The following is a 23,084-nucleotide window of genomic DNA, read 5'->3' as shown; positions in this document are numbered from 1 at the left end:
TCCGCCGACAAAATCAAGCATATTCGGCTCGAAGCGCTTTGTTTTGTGCTATTTCTTTCATTTCCTGCGTATCAAATCCTTGTTCACTCCCTTGGAAGTCCTCTCACATCTCTGCCCGCACCGGAAATCGCATAGAAATCGACATTCGAGTCCGCGGGGCTCTTGAAACGGCAACATGGTGAACATTACGGAGAGGATCAAGGAGTATGTGTTGGAATTATAGCAGTCGCTGATAAGAAGGGGAATACATATACTTACACTTATACCAGGATCGAGGATGAGATGCGCCGGACGCAGAGTAAGCTCTCTCTTCTCCACCAGACATTTTGATATATGAACCCCGCAACTAACTCGATAACAGAGAACAAGGCCACAGGTGCGGGCACCACCTAGTATAACCCCTGTACATAGGATACTCTGTTCTAACAAGCACAAGAATACCATCTGGGTCTTCTTAAAGGGTACGCAATCTCTCACCCCGGCTTCCTCGCAGGACTAACATGGTATAGAAAACTCGCCCGGTTACGAGCCCAACTTCTCGAACCCACCGGGGCCTCGGGCGGCGGCGGTTCCGGTTTCGATGTCAGCAAGAGCGGTGATGCTCGTGTAGCGCTAGTCGGGTTCCCCTCCGTCGGTAAATCGACGTTTCTGAGCAAGATCACGAAGACGAAGAGTGAGGCTGCGGCGTACTCTTTCACGACTCTTACGGCTATTCCCGGCGTGTTGGAATATGGTGGTGCGGAGATCCAGATTCTGGATTTGCCCGGTATCATCGAGGGGGCTAGTGAGGGCAAGGGGAGAGGAAGACAGGTTATTTCTGCTGCTAAGGTGTGTTTCGCTCTGCCTTGCGGGTGCTGTTATGCTATGGTATCGGATGAAGGCTGACTGACATGGTAAAGACGAGTGATTTGATTCTCATGGTCCTGGACGCTACAAAGAAGGCTGAGCAGCGTGCACTGCTCGAGGCGGAATTGGATGCCGTTGGTATCAGACTTAACAAGGAGCCTCCGTCAGTTTTCCATTATCAAACTATAGGCATTCAGCCCACTAACAAAGAACAGAAATATCTACCTAAAAGCCAAGAAGGCCGGTGGCATGAAGATTACCTTCCAAACACCACCCAAGTACCTCGACGAGAAGATTATTTACAACGTCCTCCGAGACTACAAGATGCTTAACTGCGAAGTTCTTGTCCGAGACGAGAACGGTACGGCAACCCTTCCTCCACCCAAGTTTCACCCAGGCAAAACAAGGTACTAACACTCCGGCGCTAGCTACAATCGACGACTTCATCGATGTTATCATGAAAGACCACAGAAAATACATCCCCTGGTAAGCTAACCACCATTATAGGAGAATCACATAATCCTGACAAATCTCCCAGCCTTTACGTCTACAACAAAGTCGACAGCGTAAGCGTCGAATTCCTCGACCAGCTTGCACGCGAACCACACACAGCAGTAATGAGTTGCGAGCTCGATCTCGCCGTGACAGATGTCGTCGACCGCATCTGGAAGGAACTGCGGCTGATGCGCGTGTACACGAAACGAAAGGGCGTTGAGCCCGATTTCAGCGAGGCTCTGATTGTGCGAAGTAACTCGACGATTGAGGATGTTTGTGACCAGATTCATCGGACGCTCAAGGAGACGTTCAAGTACGCGCTTGTTTGGGGAGCTAGTGCTAGGCATATCCCGCAACGGGTGGGGTTGTCGCATGTTGTTGCGGATGAGGATGTGGTTTCGATTGTCGCGAAGTAGATTAGCCTTTTAAGAGAAATATCTAGAAACGTTTCACGAGCACTACAACATACTGCTTGGTTTGATGTCTACGCGCGATGAATGACTACTGACAAGGTCAAGTTGTAAAGATAAACTGTTATAAAAAAATAGAAAAATGTTCAATTGAAGTAATACGTATGAACTAGTAGACCCAAACCAAAACCCAGACCCAGACGATTAACCAGACTCCTTATAACATCCAAATACAAATCCCTTAAGCGGCGGCGGCGGCAGCAGCGGCAGCAGCCACGTTCTGCATACCGATGGTAGGCGCGACATCGACACGCTCCTTAGGAAGCAGGTCAACCAGGAGAGGGCTAGGAGCGGTCTCACGGCTGGGGTGGAAAGCCAGCTGGCTGTTCTTGTACTTCTTCACGCTGTCGAGATAGATGTCGAAGAGGTAGGAAGAGTCGAGAGGGCCACCCTTGGCTTCGGGATGGAACTGGGTGCTGAAGATGGGGCGAGACTTGTGAATCATACCCTCGTTGCTGGAGTCGTTCAGGTTGACGAAGTATGGCTTCCAGTCAGAGGGCAGAGTGGATGCATCCACGGCGTAACCGTGGTTCTGGCTGGTGATGTGGCAGCGACCAGTGGTCAAGTCGAGAGCAGGGATGTTGTGGGCACGGTTACCGTACTTCAACTTGATGGTGCGAGCGCCAGCAGCCAGAGCAAGGAGCTGGTGACCCAGGCAGATACCGAAGATGGGGACCTGAGAGGTCTCCATCAGGCGGCGGAGGTGGTAGGTGGTGTCCTGGCAATGGGTAGGGTCACCGGGGCCGTTGGAGATGAAAACACCGTCAAAGTGGTGAGCGACCTTGTGGATGGGGTAGTCGAAGGGGAAGACGGTAATGCTAGCACCGCGGCTGACGAGGCTGCGCAGAATGTTCTCCTTGACTCCACAATCGAGAACAGCGACGTGACACTGAGGGTCCGCTGCGCTCACATGGAAGGGAGACTTGGTGCTGACCTGGCGAACAAGGTGAATCTGTTCGGGATCGGTGAAAGCCTCATCCTGATCGGCGTCGTACTCCTCACCAACGGTGATACGAGCAAGGGAAGAACCCTGCTCACGGAGGTAGGTGACGATGGCACGAGTGTCAACGCCAGAGATGGCAGGCACACCCTCACGGGCGCACCATTCGCCGAGACTCTCAACGGCAGTCCAGTGAGAGTATTGTTCAGCAACGTCAGCCACGACGACACCAGCCGCCTGGAGGTTCGGCGACTCGAAGTACTTGAGAAGACCGTGAGGGTCCTTCTCAGCAGACGGAACACCGTAGTTACCAATCAAAGGCTGGGTGAAAACCAGGATCTGACCACGATAGGAGGGATCAGTCAGGGATTCAGGGTATCCAACCAGAGAGGTGGTGAAGACGGCCTCTCCGGAAATGTTGGTGCGGGCACCGAAGGACTTTCCGTGGAAGATAGGACCATCTCGGATCGTAAAGGTTGCTCGCTCAAGAGGCCTCTGAGAGCGAACAGTGGCCATGAAGCGGGTCTGGAAGGAGCTCATGGGAGATGAAAAGGCCGGAGCCCTGGCGGGAACCGTCTTGACGAATCGGGTGAACATCATTTTGGAGGTGAGAGTGTTGTGTGTGTGTAGAAACAAGAGGAATTCAATGATATGTTAAGGTCGGTTCAGTAATTTCCGGAGGCTTTCCAGAGGTGATCCGAGATGTAGTCCTACAGATATCAAATTAGTACAACTGACTTTCGGAAAAGCCACGAAGGGATTCCCAAGGGCATACCTGAGAAGTGAAGGTGGAGGGTGCCAAACGCATGAACGCGACTGTGAGCTACCAGTTATTTAAACTGATAAAAGTTGAAGTTTGAGAAGAAGATAGTTTAGAGAGACATGAATTGGCGTTGTTTGGCAGGACAGAGGTTGGAACTGGGGAAGAAGTGAGTCAGGAGGGGAGCGGCGGCGGGAGTCCGATTTTAAGTGTTCAAATTTTTGCAGTGCGAGTCTCGGGCCGGTCACCGGTCACGTGAGCATACCTCACCGACTTCTGCGCAACCCGCCAATCATGGCCGGCATATTGCTTCTTTTGGTCGTCGCGTTATCGGAGGCTCCAGATCGCTTCTCTCAACTTCTTTGTTGGTATCGGCGCTGGGTGGGGCATTTGCTCATTGTTCAGGTCATATTTATGGAAAAAAGGGTCTTATCACGGTGGCCTTTCAAAGATACTAGAGCCTGGCTTTAAATAATCAAGCAGCATTGGAGAATCGATGCCTCAGTGGATTGCTGATCGAAGATGCTGCTAATTGTGACATCAGAACCACACGTTATCATCTCCAAGCAGTTCGAATACAAAGGCCATGGGCTTCGTAATATATCGGCTCTTTTCTCCATAGTACAACCGGGTGGTGAGTGCACTTGTTCGACCATCCCAGTCTGTGCTGAAAGTAGTCACACAAGCATGGGTTCGGCATATTCTAGAGATGATCGGGGATTTAAAGCCATGTTAAATAAAACTAAAGGTACCGAGTTATCCATGGATTCATTCAAGGTACCCTTTCCGTGGAATATACTCGGACCCTACCATTTTCAGCACAGTCGATGGTCCCGAAATACAACTTGCAGGCTCTAGCAGCCTGCATAATATCGATCAGCGCCCTCAGCTACGCAGCCTCACTTGCATGGGCAGGCTATCAGCCCTCAATTCTTGATCCTCGAACCCCTTCAGAGGCGCCTGGCTGCGATGGATCCGGCATAGTTGATCCAGATGGCCGATGCAACGGGGATGGACTCATAGATAACCCTCCCGACCCCCGGAGGGGAGGTTTCAGATTCGACAATCCATCGACAGACTGCAAGTATGTTACCCAGATGTACATATACGATGTCTTTAAGGTTCTGGAGAAGGACATGGGCAAACTCTTCACGTATGTCAACAAGGACGTCGACTTCCACGTCATGGGCCATCACCCAATTGCAGGGCATTACCACGACCTACTTCATTTCTATTTGAACGCACTCCGTAGAGCCTCGATGTGCTTCATGGACCACCCGGAGACATTCGAGGTTCGTCCGCAGGCGATTCATGGTGGCTGTAACAGTCGATGGTCTGTTCAAGAGATCCGGTTTAGCGGTTTGCAGAATTCAGGTACCTTCCCTAGCAGTCATAGCCTTGAAGTATTTATGCTGAGGCAAACCAGGGGACTCCTTTGATGTGATTAATGTCTGGGTAACGAGGTGGCATCAAGGACAGATGGTCGAGGTCCGAACGTTTATCGACCAGGGCCAAATGACAGAGGTACTGCACAAGAACGAGCTGTGGTGGAATGCAACATCATTTCGGGAGAATTTGCATTACATACCCGGTCCCGCTGGGATGCCTGACTTGGATGAGTTGAAAAAGCTGATGCGCTACCCAGATGGGCGGAAGTATGACGATTTGTAACTCCACCACTTGGCGTACGCTAGATGAAGATCAGAAGCTCAGGATTATGGTCTGGACCAGGGCCGATCTAAAATTCCAGATTCAAAAGCCGAGGGTAAGCCCATATCAATGAAAAGCGCGATCGTGCCATGGAGAGAGATGAGAAAATTGTAGGGATAAAAGAGCCTCGGTTGGCGTCGGGCTTAACCTGATCTGGTAAATTCTTCAAGACGCGAATCCACGTGATGGCCATTTCACGAGCACATCTGGAGCTGCAGGAATCATAAGCTTCTCTGACTTTTGTACTTCTCCAATTTCTAACTTAATCTTCGAAACTCCGCTCTGCATGGTTTAAGCAAGCAAAGCTGGCGGCATGGCTGAGCAAAACCGGAAGCGATCCAGAATCGCCTGCACCTCTTGTCAGTCCCGCAAACGCAAATGCTCTGGCGACCAGCCATGTACAACCTGCGCGCAATTTGGCGCAGACTGTCACTATGACCTGCTCGCGCGGAAGAAGAAAGACATTCGGCATTTTCAGTCGCAGTCAGCAGCAAGCTCCCTTCTAAGCCCAGCAACCGTACAGAACGATCTTGCCTCGAAACGACAACACGATCAACAAACGAATCCAGCCGCTTTGGCCGGGCTCTTACTCAAGGCCCTCGAAGCAAACTCCGGTGCCGCTTTTGCGAGACGTCTGAATCCAAAGAATGATGTTGCGGGTGCCCCGAAGCTGCACCTCTTCGGTTGGAACGTCGGTGCCCGTTACCCAATCCCAGAATGGTCACAGGCGCTGGCGTCTGTGAAGGCCCTGCCTGTGGTGGACATCATTTCCCAAGACGAGATGCGCTCGCTCGCGGGTATCTTCTTTGACAAAGTTGATCCGTGTTATCCCTTCATCGACCGGGATACTCTATTGCGCCAGGTGAGCAGACGATGGCTGCCCGCGACATCGGAGTCTTTGGGTTTCGGGCCGTACGATGCTGTCCTATGCGGCGTTGCTGCTTTTGGGTATCTTTTTTCGCGCCGACGGGCCGCTCCGAAAGAGTTACAGCTTATTGAGTCTGCCAGGTCAATCCTAGAGCAGGGACTACAGAACGAGCCACTTTCACCGGTCGACACAGTGACGGGATGGGTGCTCCGAGTGGCGTACCTACGCATGACAACGACAGCTCACGCCGCCTGGATGGCGAGCTGCTCCCTGATGCACCTCATCGAGGCAACAGGAATGCACATCGAACCCTCATCAAACACAGCTCTTGACCGTGCAACGACAACCGAATCCTGCAACCCAGAAACCCGCCGGCGCCTCTTCGCCATGGCCCGCCATCTGAACGTGTGGATCTCATTCGAGCTCGGCCGCTCCCGCGTCGTTTTACAAGGCGCAACTTCCCTTCCACCAAGCCCCCGACCAACAACAAATGGTTTCGCAACGACAACTGCAACCGACATCTTCAACCTCCTCCCCATCTCCGAAAGCCTAGATCCGAACGAAGCGCAGGATGTTCCAAACCTCGAATCTGCCCTGGCGGACGTCCTCGACATCATCTACATACAGCCGCATCTTATCCTCGTTCAATGCAACTTGATGCTCTGCATTTACCGCCGCCTGCGAGCGCTCAACTCTATTATCTCCGGCGACCTCCTCGACCGTGTCCTCACGCTATCCGGAAAGGGGCTAAAAGCCTCATCAGAGCTGGTAGCAACAAGCTCCCCCTGGCATCAAATCGCGAATGTGCCCTTCCAGGTAGTCTGCACGCTATTAGCAATTGATAATCGTGCCTCGCTCGCCATGCTGCGGGATGCGATGCGGACACTGCATGAAGTGGCGTCTGCATATGACACGGAAGTCATGCGCGAGGCATACACGACGGCGTACTTGATGATTATGATGCATCAGCGGAGGAAGGAAGAGGATATGCAGACGCTGAGGGATGTTCTGCAGTTTAACCCATCTGTCTCGATCCCCGCTGAGACGCAGCTTAGAGAACCGGCTGTGCAGTCCGATCATACGCTTATGGACTATCCGGGATTTTCGTGGCTGAGTGATATCCTTGTTGATATTCCCAGTCTTCGAGACTTCGATATGGAGGGACTATGATTGTGAACGTCTTTCAATGCTATCAGCATAATTCTTAAGACGTATGGCACGCTAGGTGGCTGCAAGTATGCAACATGACGTCTATCCAATGATATCGGTGAAACAACGCTAAATTACAATATAGTATCATGCAGCGTTACTCGGCTTTCGCGTGCTTGTCAGCCTCTCTCCGCTGGGGTCTAATCCCCGAGGACCCCGCCACAAGCCCCAGCTTCCACAATACCCACAGGAAGCCAAGAGTTATGACAGCAACAGTGCTCAACTCAATAATCCGACTCTGGAAGAGACTGCCCCCTTCTTGCAGAGTGAGAACCGGCACGTTCAACTCCTCTACGAGGACAGCATCCTCATTAGTCGGAGAAGGTTGCAGCTGGTGGAACATGGATTTAGGTCCAAATAGACCTTCCCATCCCAGGTTCACACGATCAAATGGGTTCATCCCCATCTTTGTGCCGTCCTCCGCGGTGCAAGCCCAGAAGACTACAGGCCAGGGCACGAAAGCTGTCCGGTACCCTGATTCGGAGGGATGCAGGTATCGCAGGTGCAGGGGTATCGTGACGTTCCAGTCCTCGAGGTTCTTATCGGACTGGGACGGAGTCGCAAGCTCGAGTAACCAGCTTGAGCCCCAGTGGGATACAAACCAATCCGGCGCCTCGAGGTCTGTCTCACCAGCCACCGCTCTGAGAGCAACCAGGTTATGTGATTTGAGGAATAGTTCGTCTGACGTTGAAAGCTGGTACTTGTCGCCAAAGACCGAGGATGGTAGGGTTAGGTAGGCGTGCAGAGCGCACTCGGCGTCCGGGCGCCCGGGTGGCTCCTTGAGCGTTTCCCGGGGCATCGAGATAGTCATCGTAGGATGCAGACCGGTAGGAGGCGAGAACGAGACTGAGTACCCCGCGCCCTCGGGGTGAAGGTGATGTCGCGATGGAAACGAGAAAAGAGTTGGCTCTGCGAATCAGTCAGCCCAACCTTCTACGGCTTCAACCATGGTTAGAATTAAACATACTCAACTCCGTATCCTCCCCAACAACGGCCAACAACCCGCCCATCTTAATCTCCTCCGGCTCATTCGCCGGCTCAGCGCCCAGAAGCCCAACTTCCACCTGACCTTTGGCACCCTGATACTTCTGGATAACCTCGGTCCACCCATCTGCGCCGCCCGGCGCCTTCGACCAATACCCGGACATCGTCAAGGAGTGCGATATGCTATCATAGTTGACATCAATAGAATCAGCCGAGGAGATCAACTCCGCGCGCCGATAACATCCTTCATCATCCCGCCCGCAATGCTTCTGCTGTATATACGTCACCAAGTTCTGGAGCGAGGGCAGTAATTCGTAGAATTGATACGCAGCGGTCGAAGCAAATCGCGTCGAGAGGATCGGAGGCGTAATGAACGATTTCTAGACCGAAACCATGAGCCCTTTGAGTCCCATATTCATGACGGAAAGTATAGACGTGAGGGAAGAACGAACCTCGGGACTCTCACAACCCAACCCCGAATCGAAAACCTTCTTTAACAATATACACAAGGATTCCTTGTCCAATCCACTATGACCTGAAGAAGGAATCGGCGAGTAAAACACATGCAACCCGGGACTCACACGACTCGAAAACGGTGAGACGGCTTGGTATTGCTCTCTCCGCGCCCACCGCACGTGTACCTGGTGACATTGTTTCAGTACCTGCCAAAGCTGTTCTCGAGACGTAATGAATCAGCAATTATTCCCATTCGATCAAATAGCAGCAACATGGTTATCGGAAAAGCGTAACGTGACGAGGGTGAGAGCAAACATACTTCCCCGCTCAACTCATCAAACCCCAACGTAATGCGTTCCTCGCGGGCGGCGTCGAGGTTACTGATTGTGAGCGTGTTCGGTGTGAGTGTTGTTTGGGAGGGGTGGAAGGGGGCGTGCGGGGGCTGAATGTAGGTTATTCGGCGGCGCATTGTGCTTGTATCTCTTGTTTTCGGGTTTCGAGGGCTGAGGGAGTGAGCTTGGGAGTTGGGACACGGAGGTGATGCGGAGAAATCATGCAAATTGGGGAGTTGGAGCTGGCGGCGCTTTGCTGCTTCGGGGTTAGTCGATGGGCGATAAGATTAAGTTCTTGTCAGGGTGAATCGCCGTCGTCAGAGGCGGAAAAACGTCTGGGTGAATTCGAGATCAACTGGCCCTAGGTAGTTTGGAACTCATGTACTATGGGTCAAAATGCGTAAAGCTGGTATGCACAGGATTTCTTTGCAACATGTGATAAATGGATTGCGCCAAGTGCCTCTTGGCAAAGTGCCTTGCTATATATTTGCATGCTATTGTTACCCTAACATACCACGAAGTATGCAGAATGCCCTCACTAAAACAGCAAAGGGAATCATTTGCTGCTAACTACTGGCTGGGAAAGAGGATATCAAGAAAGTATTAGGCACAATTGAACTGATTCAGGCAGACGAACAACCATCGCGCTCGCGAGAGAAGAATCTCTTCCCAAACCTTTTTAACATGGACACACCATCACTCTGCTTCTGATGATCCTCTTCGTCCTCTCGGGGTCTTTGACCCAGCCGCAACTTGCGTCGTAGTATACTTCTCGTCGAGTAATGACCGCTTCGCTTGTCATTTACTGTACCTGCGCTCAACCCCTCTGTCTCCATAAAGGGCCGTAAGAGCCCAAGCTGGGAAAGCCTACTAGTATGTCTTTTATTTCCAACGGCCTGCCCGTCTTGTGTAACGGATGATGTAGTCTCCCTTCTTTGGCGCTCGGAGGGCTGACGAATCGGTATCGGATTATACTTCATGAAACCTGGTGTCATCCTCGCGAGCACCGCCTGCTGAAGCGCTTGGTTGCGCTGAGATTCTTCGTCGGGGGTAAGGAGACGGGCACGGCCGTCAGAGTCAATGATTATGCTGCGGGTTCTGCCGTGGTGAGACCAACTGTTGGTGCACGTTGTTCCTAGACCGATTATGTTGGAATCTTGCCCCTCCTCCTGTTCCGGCTCTTGAGCTTGGTATGAGTCGCGCAGGTTGGAGGGTTGGTATTGGTGTGCGGGAACTCGTGAAAGACCTAGACTTGGGGATGGGTGAGAGGAGAGGGTCTCGGAGGAGAGATTTGTTGTTGTGGTTGTGTCTGGGTTGAGGAAGATTTCGCGTCTGTTGTTGGTGGTGGAGGGGCTGTCCCCATTTATGTTGGTCATAGGATGTGAGGAAAGTGGCTGTGATGCCTCGGTGAGGAAAGCCTTTGTATCACAGTCCTGGTATTGTGCCTGCCCCGGGACGTTTTCACCAGTCATTGATTGCAGCTCGTTCCCGTTCTGTTTAGGACTTTGCGTTGTTGAGTTGATGGCACTAGTATTGGAACAGGAAGTCCCAGTACGCGTATTGCTATTACTGAAGATAGACACTGTTCTTGTGTCTCCAGAATCTGATGCATCGCCGGAGCGAGAGTGCAGAACCCTCATTGTCTGCATACTTGGCTGCTGTGTTAGACCAACACCGGAATCATACCCGGTCTGCATGCCCATTTTCGAGATCGGGTACTTCGACTCTAGTTGAGCTTTTACTGGCATTTGTTCAACTAGCTCTGTCCGCGTGGTGCGCCGCTGGACTTGGTTTCTGGGAGGAGACGGAACCCCTTGTTCGATCCTGTACGCCAACAATGAACAGGCATATTTAATTTTCGATTCGAGTTCTGGAGGGATATCCTGACGATCGATCAATGGCGAAGCAGGCTTGCGGAGGGCCGGCGTGTCGACGAAATCGTAGTAGCGGGTAGGCTTATCGTTTAGGGCTGCGAATGTTGGTTTCTGTTTATGTTAGTGGCGCCCAAGCAAAATAGGTAGTAATAATGCGCTCTCACCTGCGACCCAAATAGAAGAGATAAAGAAGCGCGCCTCTTCAGCGCGGATTTCTTGGGAAGAAGGACATCCATTTTGCGGATCGAAGCATATAGTTCGTAGATGGCAGATCTCGGTACCAAATTATCAAAGACTTATAGCGACGATCATTCAAGATTGACTCAGGATATGACAAAAATAACCAGAGCTGGGAGCCAGTCCTAAGCAACCGGTGGGGGCAAACGGAAGAGAGCTATGTGAACAATTCAATCTGGACCGCAAGATCGGAATGTGGTGAACGAAGAGGTTATCCAAAGGGATGAATGGACTGGAATGCGGGGAAGATAAACAATTCGGAACGAATGACTCCAATTATCGGGCTCGAGCGGGGTCTGTTGAAGATCTCAGACGAGTCGCATAGAAACAGGGAAGTTCGACGATTAAGCCTCAAGCCGTCTGCCACAGACGTATGCACAACAGGAGAGTCTCGAGGGATCGGACGCGAAAAAGGCAGTTGTGGCGTGATGAGCAGGTAAACTCTCACGCTGAAGACTTGAATATAGGGAAAGGACTGTTTTGGATGGTATCCAATGTAATAAGAGAACTTCCTAACCAAAAGAAAGCTGACAAAAAGGGACGAAAAGGAGCGACGGTATTATGAGAGAAGAAGAAGAGAAGAAGATGAAGACAGACCGAGACAGGGCGAGTCGAGAAAAGGCAGCCCAAAGTTGCACAGCGTCACGGGGCCAGCAAGCAGCATCCCAGACGCCGGCGCTTGCAGCAAAAGAAATAACGGTCATTTGCCATGTCTAAGAACAAGCATCGAAGGCTGAAACTTGACCCGTTGCTTGGATTCAGATCGCCATTTTCAGAAGGAGGAGAGCCGTGGATCAGAGACGGCCACTGTCAGTAAATAGGGCGTTTCTTTTCGTCGTGCATGGGACTCATGCCATATGGGGTCCCACAGAGCTGAGTGCCATCGCACGATCATGGGCACGACGCGGCGGCCCTGTCTGAGGTTTGCGAGTCATACACAGGGCGATGGGTCGTCATGGTCCTGTTGAGGAATCAGATCTGGGTCTCGCTGGTAGGCTGGCTCACCTAGAAGAGTGCCGCAAGGGGGCGTTTTGGGCTGGAGAGGGATAACTCAAGGGGTTGGCCGAGTAACGCTCAACGTGACAGATCACTTTCATGAGTGTCCAATGCTCGACTTTTACTGGGGTCATGATATTAAAGAAACCATAGGATACTCGAAAGAAAGGTGGAAAAGGAGAATGACATGCGTTCATGACCTATACTAGTAGACATCATATACTGTACTATGTTAGACGTCCGTCTATAAATGCCCATCACCCTCACGATTTGGTATCGCAAGAGACCTGTAGTCGAGGGCTTGTTTGATGGAGAGCAGTTGGATGCTTCTTTACAGTCTGACCTGTGAGAGGGTTACGAGAGAGGCAGTTGGATGCTCATCTCTCTGACTGGTTAAGAATGAAAATAACGATGCTGCACAACTACTCCCGTATGTTGTTGAGCTGTGGCGACGACGAGGGTCGCCGGTGCGTTCTCTCTTGGCCGAGAGAAGGCGTAGTAGTGACCCCATGCTCATCGCCATAGCGTCAACTGATGTGAAGGCTGCAATCCCTGCGCCAACGATATGAACACTGCTTAGCCATCTTACCAAGCGGTGATATCTTCGACCTCGGCTTCGCCAAAGGTGCTGCTCTTGGTGATTTTGCCAACGCCGTCAACTGCGGCGCCATCGGCAGGAGACTTGGACATGATGTCGGGTAGGACCTCGCGGAAGAACTCGAGGATGTATTTGTTGACCTGCTCGAACTGAAGAAGGAAGGCGTCGTGACCCTCCGGGCTTTCAATACGCTTGAGCCGCGAGTCAGGGATGCCTTCAGCGATTTCCTTCTGTTCCTCGAACGTGAAGAGACCATCACTTTCGATTCCAAGCACCAACGTAGGTTGCTCAATCTGGCCGAGTGCTTCGCGCACGGGATTCTCCGACGTGGGACTGGCCCGCTGGCGAGAAACGTCATGTGTATCGAGCTTGCGAGTAATCGCAATGTAACAGTTTGCGTCGAACCGTTTCACAAACTTCTCTCCTTGGTAACGGAGGTAGGACTGGGCCGAGAAATATGTCGGGGGCCGCTTCGTATTGCTCGCATCGGGCGTCGCAATGGTCTTGCTGAACGTCTTTGTCCCAGAGAATTGCGGGTCCATGTATTGCACCTCGGTCTTCTCCAAAGCGGGAGAGCTGCGACCGCTTGGGCTCCAGTTGCCTTTGTGGCCGTCATTGTGGATAGCCCAGTGCTCGTTCGGAGGGGTGGGCAGCCTCTCAGTGCCGTTGATGTTCTGACGCTTTGATGGATCCGGAACGTTTCTTCCGAAGCGCGACTCGAAGGAGTTACGGCTTCGGTAGGTCAGTAGGGCCGACATCCGAGCAGCTCCAAGACCAGTAGCTGGGGGATCATCAAATGGATAAAATCCATTCTCATACTTGGGGTCGCTGTAGATGCTCTGCCGCTGTGCCTCTCCCCAGCTGATACACCATGCGGAGTGGCGGGCCGACGTAGCGATGGGAACGATGGCCCGGACATAGTCCTTGCCAAAGTATGCATATTCGAGTGTGAGCATGCCGCCCATTGATCCACCAACCACAGCTGCGATTTGTTTGATACCCAAGAAATCCAGAACCATCTTGTGAATCCTTCACTTAATTAGCATATTGCTCTGTAGCTGCAGCAGAAGAAAACACTCACTTCACGTCGTCGCGAACCGTTGTAAGTGGGAACTCCGGCCCGTATAGGCCGTTTTCCGGGTTCCCATCCTTGTACGTCACTGCGCTGGCACTTCCGTAAGGACTACCAAGGCTGTTGAGACAGACCACAAAGAATCGCGAGACATCGAATGCTTGTCCTGGGCCACCAAGAAGTGGTCCCCACCAATCTGCGACATCCGCGCTACCGCTCAGAGCATGACAGATGACCAACGCATTGTCGCCATTTGGCGAGAGAGTGCCGCGAGTCGTATACGCCACGGGAACATTATGTAGGGTGACACCAGACTCAAGGGTGAACGAGGGAACCGTGACGAAGGATTGATCGGCAATCAGGGCCGAAAAAGGGTTCTCAGGTTGAGAATCGACTCTCTCTACGGGATTTAGTAGCTGTCCGACGCAACGGGTGAACAGGGAGGGGCCATGAGGGGAAACTGACGGAGTCGCAGAGTGGGGGTTTCTGTGGCCATTGTGCACCACTTTTGTCTTGACGGGAAGAGACGAAACAGGGAGCGATTGAATTGACCTGAGGTCAGGGGAAAAGAAAGAAGGAGAGAAGAGGGATTGAAGTAAGTGACTATGCTCTCATCATTGTCAGAAAAGAACTCGGAGGGGCGAGAGTCGGTCTTTTTCAGCCGAATTTTAAGGTGCCCCAGGCGCCCCGAACTTCCAAGGCGATGACTCTTTCAGAGCCCCACTACTTGCGCGGTTCAATGCTTTTCCCGTGCCAAGCTCAGACGATACGGCCGATACGGAGGGTAAAGTCTGGTGCCTCAGGCACCAGGTGCTTCGCAGCTTGTTTTACTTTTTACTTCGAACTCATTATTATAACTGTTGACTCATATTTGAATTATCATCTAGTCACTCCGCAAAGATGTCTCCACCCTCAGGACCGTTAGCAGCCTTCTGGATCCTTTCAGCCGTCGTCTTGAAGGTACGGGGTAATTTGGTCTCCTCAAAACTCAGCCCCTTTACAATTATATCCGCAAGTCCTTTCGTGGCCAGGAAAATCACTGGCATGCCATGACCGTCATAGCCTGCGCTTATGTACTTTCCAGGCTGGCCTGGGATCTCCCCAACATGGGGTGAAGAGTCGCTTGTGTATCCCATGACTTTGCCAAACATATCAGCGATTCGCGTTCATGAGGTGAGGATGAGATACTTACTGCCAGTCCAGATCTCCTTCACATATGCGCCGGTATCCTCCCAGCCGCTAAAGGTACGCTGCATATAATCATCGTAATAATTCTTCGTCGGTTCTATCAGTGTACTGTCGTCGACTACATTATACCACTGCTCCCTTTGGTCGAAAAAGGTGTACTGAGCACCACCAACGATGATGCTTCCATCAGGCCGTACAGTCAGGTAGCTCACGCCCTTCCCATCGGCTGTCCTGAGAATATAAGAGTATGGCAAGAAGGGAGCATGCTTGCCCTCTGGGACTGAGATGTGACAGCAGATACCCCGGCATGGCACAATATTGGCCGAATACTCTGGTAAGAGTCCTGCCGTATAAGCGTTCGTCGTATACACAACTTTAGATGCGCGAATTGAGCCACGCGGTGTGTGGACAATATGCACGCCATCTTCGGAGGTCACTGAAGTCGCCGGGGTTGATGTTTGAACATTGACTAATGGAGAATCAGCAATCTTTGAGAGAAGTCCTAGAACGAACTTATACGGCCAGAGGCTGCCTGCTGTGTATGAGATACAGGCTTTAGCACCCTTGACGCCTGATATCTATTCCTCATTAGCCGAAGATTCAAAGCACTCATATCGTATGGCAACAATTCAACATACCTTCTCAGCATACTTCTGGGGCGTATAATGGAGATCAGATGTATACTCGAGCCCTCGAGAGACAAGCGCCTCATAGATCTGTCTCGCCTGCTCCCCTTCCTGCTCGTTAAGATACACATTCATACTCCGGGTCAGATTCAAGTCGCAATCAATATTCTCTTCAGCGATAACCTTCTTCAATGCTGGTATGTGCGAAATCTCAAAGTTCGCGACTTCAGCGCCGGCCTCGACGCCATATCTTTCGATATACTTTGGGATATTGCCATATAGGTCAGGACGCAAATGGCCGCCTGTAATTTGTGTTAGCACGTAGCCACTCTCATAGGTAACAACTGAGGAGCAGCTGAATATCTGGGCAGCTGTCACTGACCATTCCGACCAGTCGCTCCGGAGCATATCTGTCTTGCTTCAAGAATGGTGATTGCGGGGTGGGGCTGGTCGGAGGCGGGAAGCTGCTTGAAGATGTGATAGGCGAGGCTAACTCCAGAGTATCCTGCGCCGATGATCACCAAATCGCTTCGCTGTGGTAGCTCTGGGGTTGTTCGGAGCTCATCGAGTTCGTGGAGCTCCGTGCGCCAGAAGGGCTTTGTGGAGTTTTCGACAGGTAGGAAGTCGGGAAATTCAGGCATTCTAAGTGGTGGGTTTGCTGGTTTATTCCAATGTTTCTACTCGTTCAAAGGATGGTTGATTCAAATGGAAGAGATTTGGAGACGATTGGCAGCAGAGGGTGCGGGGATGATTATATAGTGGCTATTGTTATTGTTATCGGAGTTCGGCGTTGGCGCCTGATGATCGCGCGGGAAAAAACAGAACCCCACCACTACCACAACCTTTCATGCGGCTGATATCAGAGACGATATACATAGCAATACGTCTCTCATTTCCAGGACTCTAGCAAGTTATTGGCCGTCTCTTCAAACGCCCGCATTGCTGCCCTGTACAACTCCGGGCCCATACTGATCCTCGAGACTCCGGCCGATTTCAGCTCTGGGATAGTGAGGTAGCCGTCCTTGATGACAAGCTTGACGTTGAGCCTCCCATCAAGCGCGGCAACCAACTTTTCAACCTCCTCGGTCCTTACACCTCTCCCGCCTGGGCCCCATACAAAAACTGTACAGGCTCCAGCTGCTAGGAACGCCTTGCCCCTCTCAATTGCATCGTCGACTGATCCCCCGTGACCTAAGATATCTGTCCGAGCATTGATCACAAAGTCGGGGACGCCCAACTCTCGAGCTGTCTGAATCGCCAGTCCTATCCGGCTCACAGCTTCTGGAAGGGTTCTCATCTGCTCCGTGCGGTTATTGAAGTCTTCGATGTTGCATCCTACCGCCCCGAGGCTTATAATTTCCTTGATGGTTTCGGCGACATTCTCATAGCCGTCTTGTACATCCACAGATAATGGAAGCTTAGGCAGGCCGTCCACAGTGAGAGCACTCGCAATTGATCGCACAGTTGCGATGTTTTGTGCTAAGGTCATTTCATTGTCAGGGATGCCTTGAGAGGCAGCTATGGCAAAGCTAGCAGTTGCAATGGCTTTCGTTGTTGGATGATTCGCTATGAATGAAGCTGTCGCCGCATCGTAGACGTTTGTGAAAACAATTGGGTCTCCCGGGACATGGAGGTTTCGAAGGCGCTTTGCGAGCTCATTTTGTGGAGTATGGACGGTCATGATGCACCAATTTAGGTTCGAATTTCTCTTCAGATTTCACGCTGTCTTGGAGTTGGAGAGAGATCAAAAAGAGCTTCAGTGGGCCGGGTGCCTCCATAGTATATGTATCCAATGAATTGAGTCACTGGAACCTTGACTTGATGCTCCTCGCTCGTATTATTGATGGAGAGTTGCTCCTAAAGTGACCATTCACAGGCAAGAGGAGGAAAGACCACGGTCGGCTCGGTGGAGTATGCGCTAGATCGGAGAAAGTTAGGTTGAAATAGCCACTTCACCGGAATAGGACTAGCTCTTTCTCCAGCCTTTTAAAAGCTCCAGCAAACAGGACGAGAGCATCGCGTCGCATACCGACTCAACGTCGCAAACCATCGAACAAACGAGCGAGCCCCCCAAGTATGACAGACTTTGGCTGATAGAAACACGAGAGAAACCGCACAACGCACGCGATTCTAGCACTGATTTCTTATACTCGCCGCAATGACCGATTATTCGTCATGGAAGGTCACCGATCTGAAGGCGGAGCTCAAGCGACGTGGTATTCCTCAGACAGGGTTGCGGGTTAAGCAGCAGATCGTCGAGAGACTGGCAGAAGAAGATGCTAAGGGACTCGATGAGGAACAAAATGAAGCTGCCGACGCTACTGAGCAACGGCAACCTGAGAAATCGCAAACTGTCGAGCCGGAGGAGCCTACGACCGCTGAGAACGTTGAGAATGAACCAGCGCAGGATGGGAGGCCTGATAATGAGTTAGAAATACAACCCGAGGTGAAGCCCGCCGATGAAAAGCCAGTGGAGGATATATCTCAGGCGCCAGTGCCCCAAGACGATGCGGTCGATCGCCCTCCACAGTCTCCCCCGAAAGAACCTGTCGAAGAAACGCAAGAAGCTCAAGATAAGGATAAGGGAATTGGAGGGGAGGAAAAACAATCTGAGGTTGAAGCCGCCCAGACAGATGAGCAGGCTCCTGGAGGTGAGGCTCAAGCAGATTCCTCGATCACTCAGGTTGGTGCTGGTGTTGAGACTGCTGCAACAGCCGCGCCTTCTGGTGCTCAAACATCTGGCGCTAATACGGCGATATCGACGCCGCTTCCCGCAGAGGAGGTTATAGATGATGTCAGAAAAAGGAAGCGTCGCAGCCAGAGTCCCGCCCCGCATCTAGAGGCAGTCGCAAATAAGAAGGCTAAGGTCCTTGACGAGGAAACCTCTAAGAAACAGCCGGGCGACATTGAGAAAACGAGCTCTGGTGATTCCCTCATGGCCGATAATGCGCCTATCGCACCTGAGGTTTCGCAACCTGCACTCCAGGAAAACCCACCTTCAAGAGATGCAGGGGGCGCAGAGCCCAGTCACGAATCGCCCAAGTCCCATAAGCAGGATATGCGTTTCAAAGGCCTCTTCACTGCACCGGAACGCCAAAGGGCTCGCCCCGCATCTCCTTCCGCCGATGCGGAAATGGGAGATGTTGAGGTCAAGCCCGCCTTACACGCTGCAACAGCTGCACTGTTCATAGATGGCCTTATGCGTCCTCTCCAACCCGCCGCTCTCAAAAATCACATACTAACCATGGCAACTGCTCCCGACTCGTCACCAAATCCTGACTCGATTGTTGAGTTCTATTTAGATACCATTAAGACACATTGCTTCGTCCAATTTATCGACGTTTCGACTGCTTCGAGGGTGCGCAACTCTCTTCATGATTCTGTTTGGCCAAATGAACGAAACAGAAAGGCACTGTTTGTCGATTTCATCCCAGAGAATAAAGTACAGGAATGGATCCAGCGAGAAGAGCAAGCACGCGGGCGAAGTGGGATTCCCCCACGATGGGAAGTTAGATACGATCGGACTGATGAAGGGGTCGAGGCGATCCTGGAAGAGGTCAACCACAAGAACGCGGGAAATCAGGCTCGTCGGGGCTCAGCACAAATAGAATTTACAAACCCTCCTCCTCGCGGGCCCAGAGCTGAGATGCAGCACCAAGGGAGACGTCCCAGCGGCCCTACCCAGCCGAGCCGTGGCTCTCAGCCTGGGCAAGGATTCAAGCCTCTAGATGAGCTGTTCAAATCGACGACCGCGAAGCCGAAGCTTTATTATCTCCCCGTCTCTCGAGATATCGCAGACCGACGCCTGGATAGGTTCGATGACTTGTTGCGAAAAGGATCATACCCTCGTCGAGGCGGAGATGAAACGCGGCGCATAACGTTTGAAGATGGTGACCAGTTTGTCGACATTGGGCCGGAATTCGGTGGCCGTGGTAGAGGCGGAGGTCGCGGTCGAGGAGGTCGTGGTGGAGGAATAATCAATGCGCGGAGGGATAGCCGGAGGGATCGATATTGATGGCTTGATATAGCTGCTTTTGATATCCCAAGTTTCGTACGTACGGCTCGGTGTATTATAGCTAAGGATGTTATAAAAACCATGGCGACACCAATGTATATTAACTCATTGAGCTACACATCTTACTACCCATGAAACTATACAGACTCGGAGTATGACAAGCATCGCTGGCGCTTGGCGGCTGACCAGCATTGGACGGCTCAGTCGGCTTGTCCAAAGCTTGGTTGTCTTGGTTTTTCTCTGCTGCCTGAACAATTGTCTCATTCATTCTCTTGCTTTTCTTCAATTGTCGCCTCTTCGACAGATCTTCTCATATCTCTCTTTCTATAAGAGTCTCAAAAGGTCTAATTTTAGAACAATCAATCCTCGCCGCTCCACCTCCAAGGGTTCATGGTGGCTGCTAGGTATTGAAAAACACTTCCTAGTTAGGTAAGCCTTACGTTTGGAGCGCGAGCCTTCCGCGGCTCCACGGTTTCTGTCTACGATTCTCACAGCGCTTTCACTTCTCAAATTCTAGCTTTTCGAGCTGTTTTCTGCTTCAGGACGTCTGTACTCTTAGAGTCTGCAAAAACCTGCTTCCCAGGAACGAGGGGGAAAAAGCAAAGATACCGAAGATTGCCGGTCGCGTGGTTCCAGGGGTTGATCTGCCGCCACTCCGCAAGGCCCCAAAAATAGTCTCGGCGGATAAGATTCCTCAAGACTCTTTCGATCTCTCCGTCCACTTTCCACTTTTCCCCGTGAAGTTACATCAACAACTGTTCGTTATCTCTCAGGGCCTCCACCAGCAGCGCGAAAATGGGCTGGCCGGTCTGCAACACGACGGAGGAGGACGAGACTAGTATGCTTTCCGCAAGGTCTATTTTTACATCATAAAAACAATGCGATTGCTAACCGGTTTACCTCTCGATTATAGTACATGAAGTTGACTTGTGGGACGGCGGACTCACGTTCCATGAGCTCTGTTTGATCATAATCGGCGCTTTTGCGCTCGTCGCCGGCTTCATCTCCTTCTATTTGATTATGCGCCATGCTACACATTACAGCAAACCCGTGGAACAACGACAGTCTGTACCCGATTCTTGGTTGTATTATACTTCCTTGTTGCTAACGCCCCGCTTCTTCATACAGTATTATTCGAATCCTGTGGATGATACCTATTTACGCCCTCGTCGCCTGGCTCAGTACCTACTACTACAAGCACGCTGTATACTTCGATGTTCTCGGCGACTGTTACGAAGCGTTCACGATTGCTGCATTCTTTGCCCTGCTTTGCCATTATATCGCACCGGATCTGCATAGTCAGAAGGATTACTTCCGCGGAATACAGCCGAAGAACTGGGTGTGGCCTGTCAACTGGCTCCAGAAATGTTCAGGTGGAGAGAGAGGTCTGTGGAGGGTCCCGCGCAGTGGCTTGACATGGTTCAATGTATGGATGCTCCAAACTCTCGACGCGCATCATTATCTTTGCGGAACTGAAGGCTGACTACGTTGGACAAGGTCGTTTGGGTCGGTGTCTTTCAATACTGTCTGTTGCGAGTGTTGATGACCATCGTGGCCGTCGTGACGCAGAAATTCGACGTGTACTGCGAGCAATCACTCAATCCAGCATTTGCACACATCTGGGTACGCTGCGATTGACATGTACCTAAAGCTCATACTAATAATGCCAACAGGTCCTAGCTATTGAGTGTGTTGCTGTCACCATTGCAATGTACTGCCTCATCCAGTTCTACATTCAAATCAAAGATGAGATCAGCGAATACTCCCCTTTCTTGAAAATCTTATCAATCAAGCTCGTCATTTTCCTTTCCTTCTGGCAAACGGTAAGTACTGAACTCATACATTGCACCGGGCTTGTCGTTCTAACATATAGCTTTAGAGTGTCATATCTTTCTTGTTTTCCTCTGGAGTCATCAGTTCTTCGAAAAAGATGGCTGCTCCAGATTTAAAGGTCTCGCTCGCAAACCTAATCATCAGTGTTGAAATGGCCCTCTTCGCCATCCTGCATCTCTGGTCCTTCCCATGGAAGCCCTACGCGACTGGCTTCCAGACTGATGAGATAACCGACATGTATGGAAATGGTAAAACCACGTACCAAGGCGGACGCTGGGGGCTGGGCGCTCTTGCTGACTCTCTCAATCCCATCGACCTTGTCAGAGCTATAGGCCGCAGTATACGCTGGCTGTTTGTCGGACGAAAGAAGCGTACTATGGACCCCAGCTACCAGCCATCGACTGAAACTATCGGCCTCAGCCAAACGGACAATGCGGGACACACCTCTGATACAAGGTACGAGGGCGCAGGAGCCATGATGGCTGGTGGTGTTTCGGGTCGTTACGGACGTCTGGGAGACGATGAAGGGGAGGTGCTTTTGTCCCATGCGCAGCCCAACCCATCGACCGCCGACCTAGGGGTCGCCCCTCCACCATATGAGGAGGGCAATCACAGTCGCTCTTATCTGGTCGGCAACCAGTCAAGCGATGGTCACCTCGCAGAGCCAGATTTACGCGCTTCTCGGCCAATATCCCCCTTTGAAGACGTGCATTATGAACCATCGAGGACACCATCTGATGAAAGCAATTACTATCGCAATCCCGGGCAACACTTTTCCTCGGAGTATTCAAGCAGCCACGGCCGCTTCCCGTCTTCGGCAGATCTACAAGAACAGCCTCCAATGCCTCTACCGGATTCGTACCAGCCATCACATACCCGGTATGACTCGGATCAACGGCATCGGTGACGCTTACTGCCTATCTGTATAACGACTGCATTTGCTCGCCTTCGGTTTTATTTGACCGCTTTCTTTCACATTGATGTTTAAAATAATACCCTGCACGCATGGTTTAAGCGAACTTCTTTTTTCTTATTTGTTCATGACTTTGGGACAGACCTTTCTAGACTTGTATATCTAGTCAATCTACTACCATGGCGTCTTTAGTTCAGATCATTTCGCTTAGAAGGAGAAATGAATTAGCCAAGTGTCCTCGATTGGGACTTCCCCAAATCTTATGACTTCTTGAAGAATATCTAAAGCGTCGAACTCATCAAACCTTGGGTTCTCACGCTCGAGCAAGATCTTCAATTCTACTCTGGCGGATCTAGCCAATTTAGCCACGCGAGTTGGAAGAGGCCAATTGAACACCTGCCTGTGGAGAACTGGCATCCGACTGCGAAGTAGTGACTATTTTGGATGGGCTCGCATGATCCTTTTCAGAGGGCACATGCTCTGAATCTGCACTTACCGTCGGATGGCGCTCCGGCGTGCAGATTGCCACTTTTTTCTGATTGATTTCACCTGCCTTCCGTGCCTGGAGCAGCTCGAAAAGCCAGTGCGCCCCAGGCCACCAACCGGGGATATCATACAAGTACATATGCCGGTCAGACCAACCTCGAAAGAAGAAAGTATCC

At 51.5% G+C, this 23,084-nt stretch overlaps 8 protein-coding genes across 8 annotated transcripts; 4 read left to right on the top strand and 4 right to left on the bottom strand.

The window, feature by feature from the left end:
* The first annotated feature begins 7 nt into the window (after nucleotides 1-7).
* On the top strand, nucleotides 8-1,906 carry BJX68DRAFT_232180 (putative GTP binding protein (Gtp1)). The gene is made up of 9 exons (XM_071039451.1): nucleotides 8-204; nucleotides 270-298; nucleotides 362-376; nucleotides 437-461; nucleotides 510-828; nucleotides 900-1,009; nucleotides 1,062-1,207; nucleotides 1,275-1,332; nucleotides 1,385-1,906. Exons 1-9 carry the CDS (start codon nucleotides 176-178, stop codon nucleotides 1,755-1,757), a joined length of 1,104 nt encoding a protein of 367 aa, XP_070901515.1. The 5' UTR covers nucleotides 8-175; the 3' UTR covers nucleotides 1,758-1,906.
* Nucleotides 1,879-3,678, bottom strand: cpa1 (carbamoyl-phosphate synthase (glutamine-hydrolyzing) CPA1). The gene has a single exon (XM_071039450.1). It carries the CDS (start codon nucleotides 3,349-3,351, stop codon nucleotides 1,993-1,995), a length of 1,359 nt encoding a protein of 452 aa, XP_070901514.1. The 5' UTR covers nucleotides 3,352-3,678; the 3' UTR covers nucleotides 1,879-1,992.
* Nucleotides 3,679-4,338: 660 nt separating this feature from the next.
* BJX68DRAFT_253908 (uncharacterized protein) lies at nucleotides 4,339-7,259 on the top strand (the record flags this gene model as incomplete). The annotated part of the gene is made up of 3 exons (XM_071042805.1): nucleotides 4,339-4,885; nucleotides 4,938-5,166; nucleotides 5,564-7,259. 3 exons carry the CDS (start codon nucleotides 4,339-4,341, stop codon nucleotides 7,257-7,259), a joined length of 2,472 nt encoding a protein of 823 aa, XP_070901513.1.
* Nucleotides 7,260-7,327: 68 nt separating this feature from the next.
* On the bottom strand, nucleotides 7,328-9,267 carry BJX68DRAFT_31012 (uncharacterized protein). The gene is made up of 4 exons (XM_071048953.1): nucleotides 9,058-9,267; nucleotides 8,735-8,953; nucleotides 8,266-8,662; nucleotides 7,328-8,207 (listed from the first exon to the last, which is right to left on the bottom strand). The coding sequence occupies exons 1-4, from the start codon at nucleotides 9,205-9,207 to the stop codon at nucleotides 7,396-7,398; spliced, it is 1,578 nt and encodes a 525-aa protein (XP_070901512.1). The 5' UTR covers nucleotides 9,208-9,267; the 3' UTR covers nucleotides 7,328-7,395.
* A 3,080-nt stretch (nucleotides 9,268-12,347) lies between these two features.
* On the bottom strand, nucleotides 12,348-14,500 carry met2 (homoserine O-acetyltransferase). The gene is made up of 3 exons (XM_071039449.1): nucleotides 14,313-14,500; nucleotides 13,857-14,247; nucleotides 12,348-13,804 (listed from the first exon to the last, which is right to left on the bottom strand). Exons 1-3 carry the CDS (start codon nucleotides 14,341-14,343, stop codon nucleotides 12,763-12,765), a joined length of 1,464 nt encoding a protein of 487 aa, XP_070901511.1. The 5' UTR covers nucleotides 14,344-14,500; the 3' UTR covers nucleotides 12,348-12,762.
* A 234-nt stretch (nucleotides 14,501-14,734) lies between these two features.
* BJX68DRAFT_253905 (phosphoenolpyruvate phosphomutase-domain-containing protein) lies at nucleotides 14,735-17,342 on the bottom strand (the record flags this gene model as incomplete). The annotated part of the gene is made up of 5 exons (XM_071042804.1): nucleotides 14,735-14,985; nucleotides 15,040-15,613; nucleotides 15,674-15,963; nucleotides 16,044-16,303; nucleotides 16,564-17,342. 5 exons carry the CDS (start codon nucleotides 17,340-17,342, stop codon nucleotides 14,735-14,737), a joined length of 2,154 nt encoding a protein of 717 aa, XP_070901510.1.
* A 348-nt stretch (nucleotides 17,343-17,690) lies between these two features.
* On the top strand, nucleotides 17,691-19,888 carry BJX68DRAFT_232163 (SAP domain protein). The gene has a single exon (XM_071039448.1). The coding sequence runs from the start codon at nucleotides 17,820-17,822 to the stop codon at nucleotides 19,674-19,676; it is 1,857 nt and encodes a 618-aa protein (XP_070901509.1). The 5' UTR covers nucleotides 17,691-17,819; the 3' UTR covers nucleotides 19,677-19,888.
* Nucleotides 19,889-20,283: 395 nt separating this feature from the next.
* Nucleotides 20,284-22,709, top strand: BJX68DRAFT_30922 (OSTA/TMEM184 family protein). Its single transcript, XM_071048952.1, has 6 exons — nucleotides 20,284-20,514; nucleotides 20,590-20,740; nucleotides 20,805-21,102; nucleotides 21,174-21,299; nucleotides 21,350-21,499; nucleotides 21,556-22,709. Exons 1-6 carry the CDS (start codon nucleotides 20,472-20,474, stop codon nucleotides 22,414-22,416), a joined length of 1,629 nt encoding a protein of 542 aa, XP_070901508.1. The 5' UTR covers nucleotides 20,284-20,471; the 3' UTR covers nucleotides 22,417-22,709.
* The last annotated feature ends 375 nt before the right edge of the window (nucleotides 22,710-23,084 follow it).

Source organism: Aspergillus pseudodeflectus (assembly GCF_044049435.1).
Source record: "Aspergillus pseudodeflectus strain CBS 756.74 chromosome Unknown BJX68scaffold_11, whole genome shotgun sequence".
Lineage (NCBI taxonomy): Eukaryota > Fungi > Ascomycota > Eurotiomycetes > Eurotiales > Aspergillaceae > Aspergillus > Aspergillus pseudodeflectus.
Note: the sequence above shows the minus strand (reverse complement) of the source record. Positions and strands in the feature narration are given on the sequence as shown.

Bases quoted from the DNA above. Each gene is read 5' to 3' on its own strand.
- BJX68DRAFT_232180 (XM_071039451.1), top strand. From the start codon at position 176: ATGGTGAACATTACGGAGAGGATCAAGGA. The intron at 462-509 runs GTACGCAATCTC...AACATGGTATAG, and splicing joins CATCTGGGTCTTCTTAAAGG to AAAACTCGCCCGGTTACGAG. The intron at 1,333-1,384 runs GTAAGCTAACCA...CAAATCTCCCAG, and splicing joins CACAGAAAATACATCCCCTG to CCTTTACGTCTACAACAAAG.
- met2 (XM_071039449.1), bottom strand. From the start codon at position 14,343: ATGGCCACAGAAACCCCCACTCTGCGACTCC. The intron at 14,248-14,312 runs GTCAGTTTCCCC...TAAATCCCGTAG, and splicing joins AACCCCCACTCTGCGACTCC to AGAGAGTCGATTCTCAACCT. The intron at 13,805-13,856 runs GTGAGTGTTTTC...AATTAAGTGAAG, and splicing joins ACGGTTCGCGACGACGTGAA to GATTCACAAGATGGTTCTGG.
- BJX68DRAFT_232163 (XM_071039448.1), top strand. From the start codon at position 17,820: ATGACCGATTATTCGTCATGGAAGGTCACCGATCTGAAGGCGGAGCTC.
- cpa1 (XM_071039450.1), bottom strand. From the start codon at position 3,351: ATGATGTTCACCCGATTCGTCAAGACGGTTCCCGCCAGGGCTCCGGCC.
- BJX68DRAFT_31012 (XM_071048953.1), bottom strand. From the start codon at position 9,207: ATGCGCCGCCGAATAACCTACATTCAGCCCCCGCACGCCCCCTTCCAC. The intron at 8,954-9,057 runs GTATGTTTGCTC...TCTCGAGAACAG, and splicing joins TTGATGAGTTGAGCGGGGAA to CTTTGGCAGGTACTGAAACA. The intron at 8,663-8,734 runs GTTCGTTCTTCC...GTTTCGGTCTAG, and splicing joins TGGGTTGTGAGAGTCCCGAG to AAATCGTTCATTACGCCTCC.
- BJX68DRAFT_30922 (XM_071048952.1), top strand. From the start codon at position 20,472: ATGGGCTGGCCGGTCTGCAACACGACGGAGGAGGACGAGACTA. The intron at 21,300-21,349 runs GTACGCTGCGAT...TAATGCCAACAG, and splicing joins CAGCATTTGCACACATCTGG to GTCCTAGCTATTGAGTGTGT. The intron at 21,500-21,555 runs GTAAGTACTGAA...ATATAGCTTTAG, and splicing joins TCCTTTCCTTCTGGCAAACG to AGTGTCATATCTTTCTTGTT.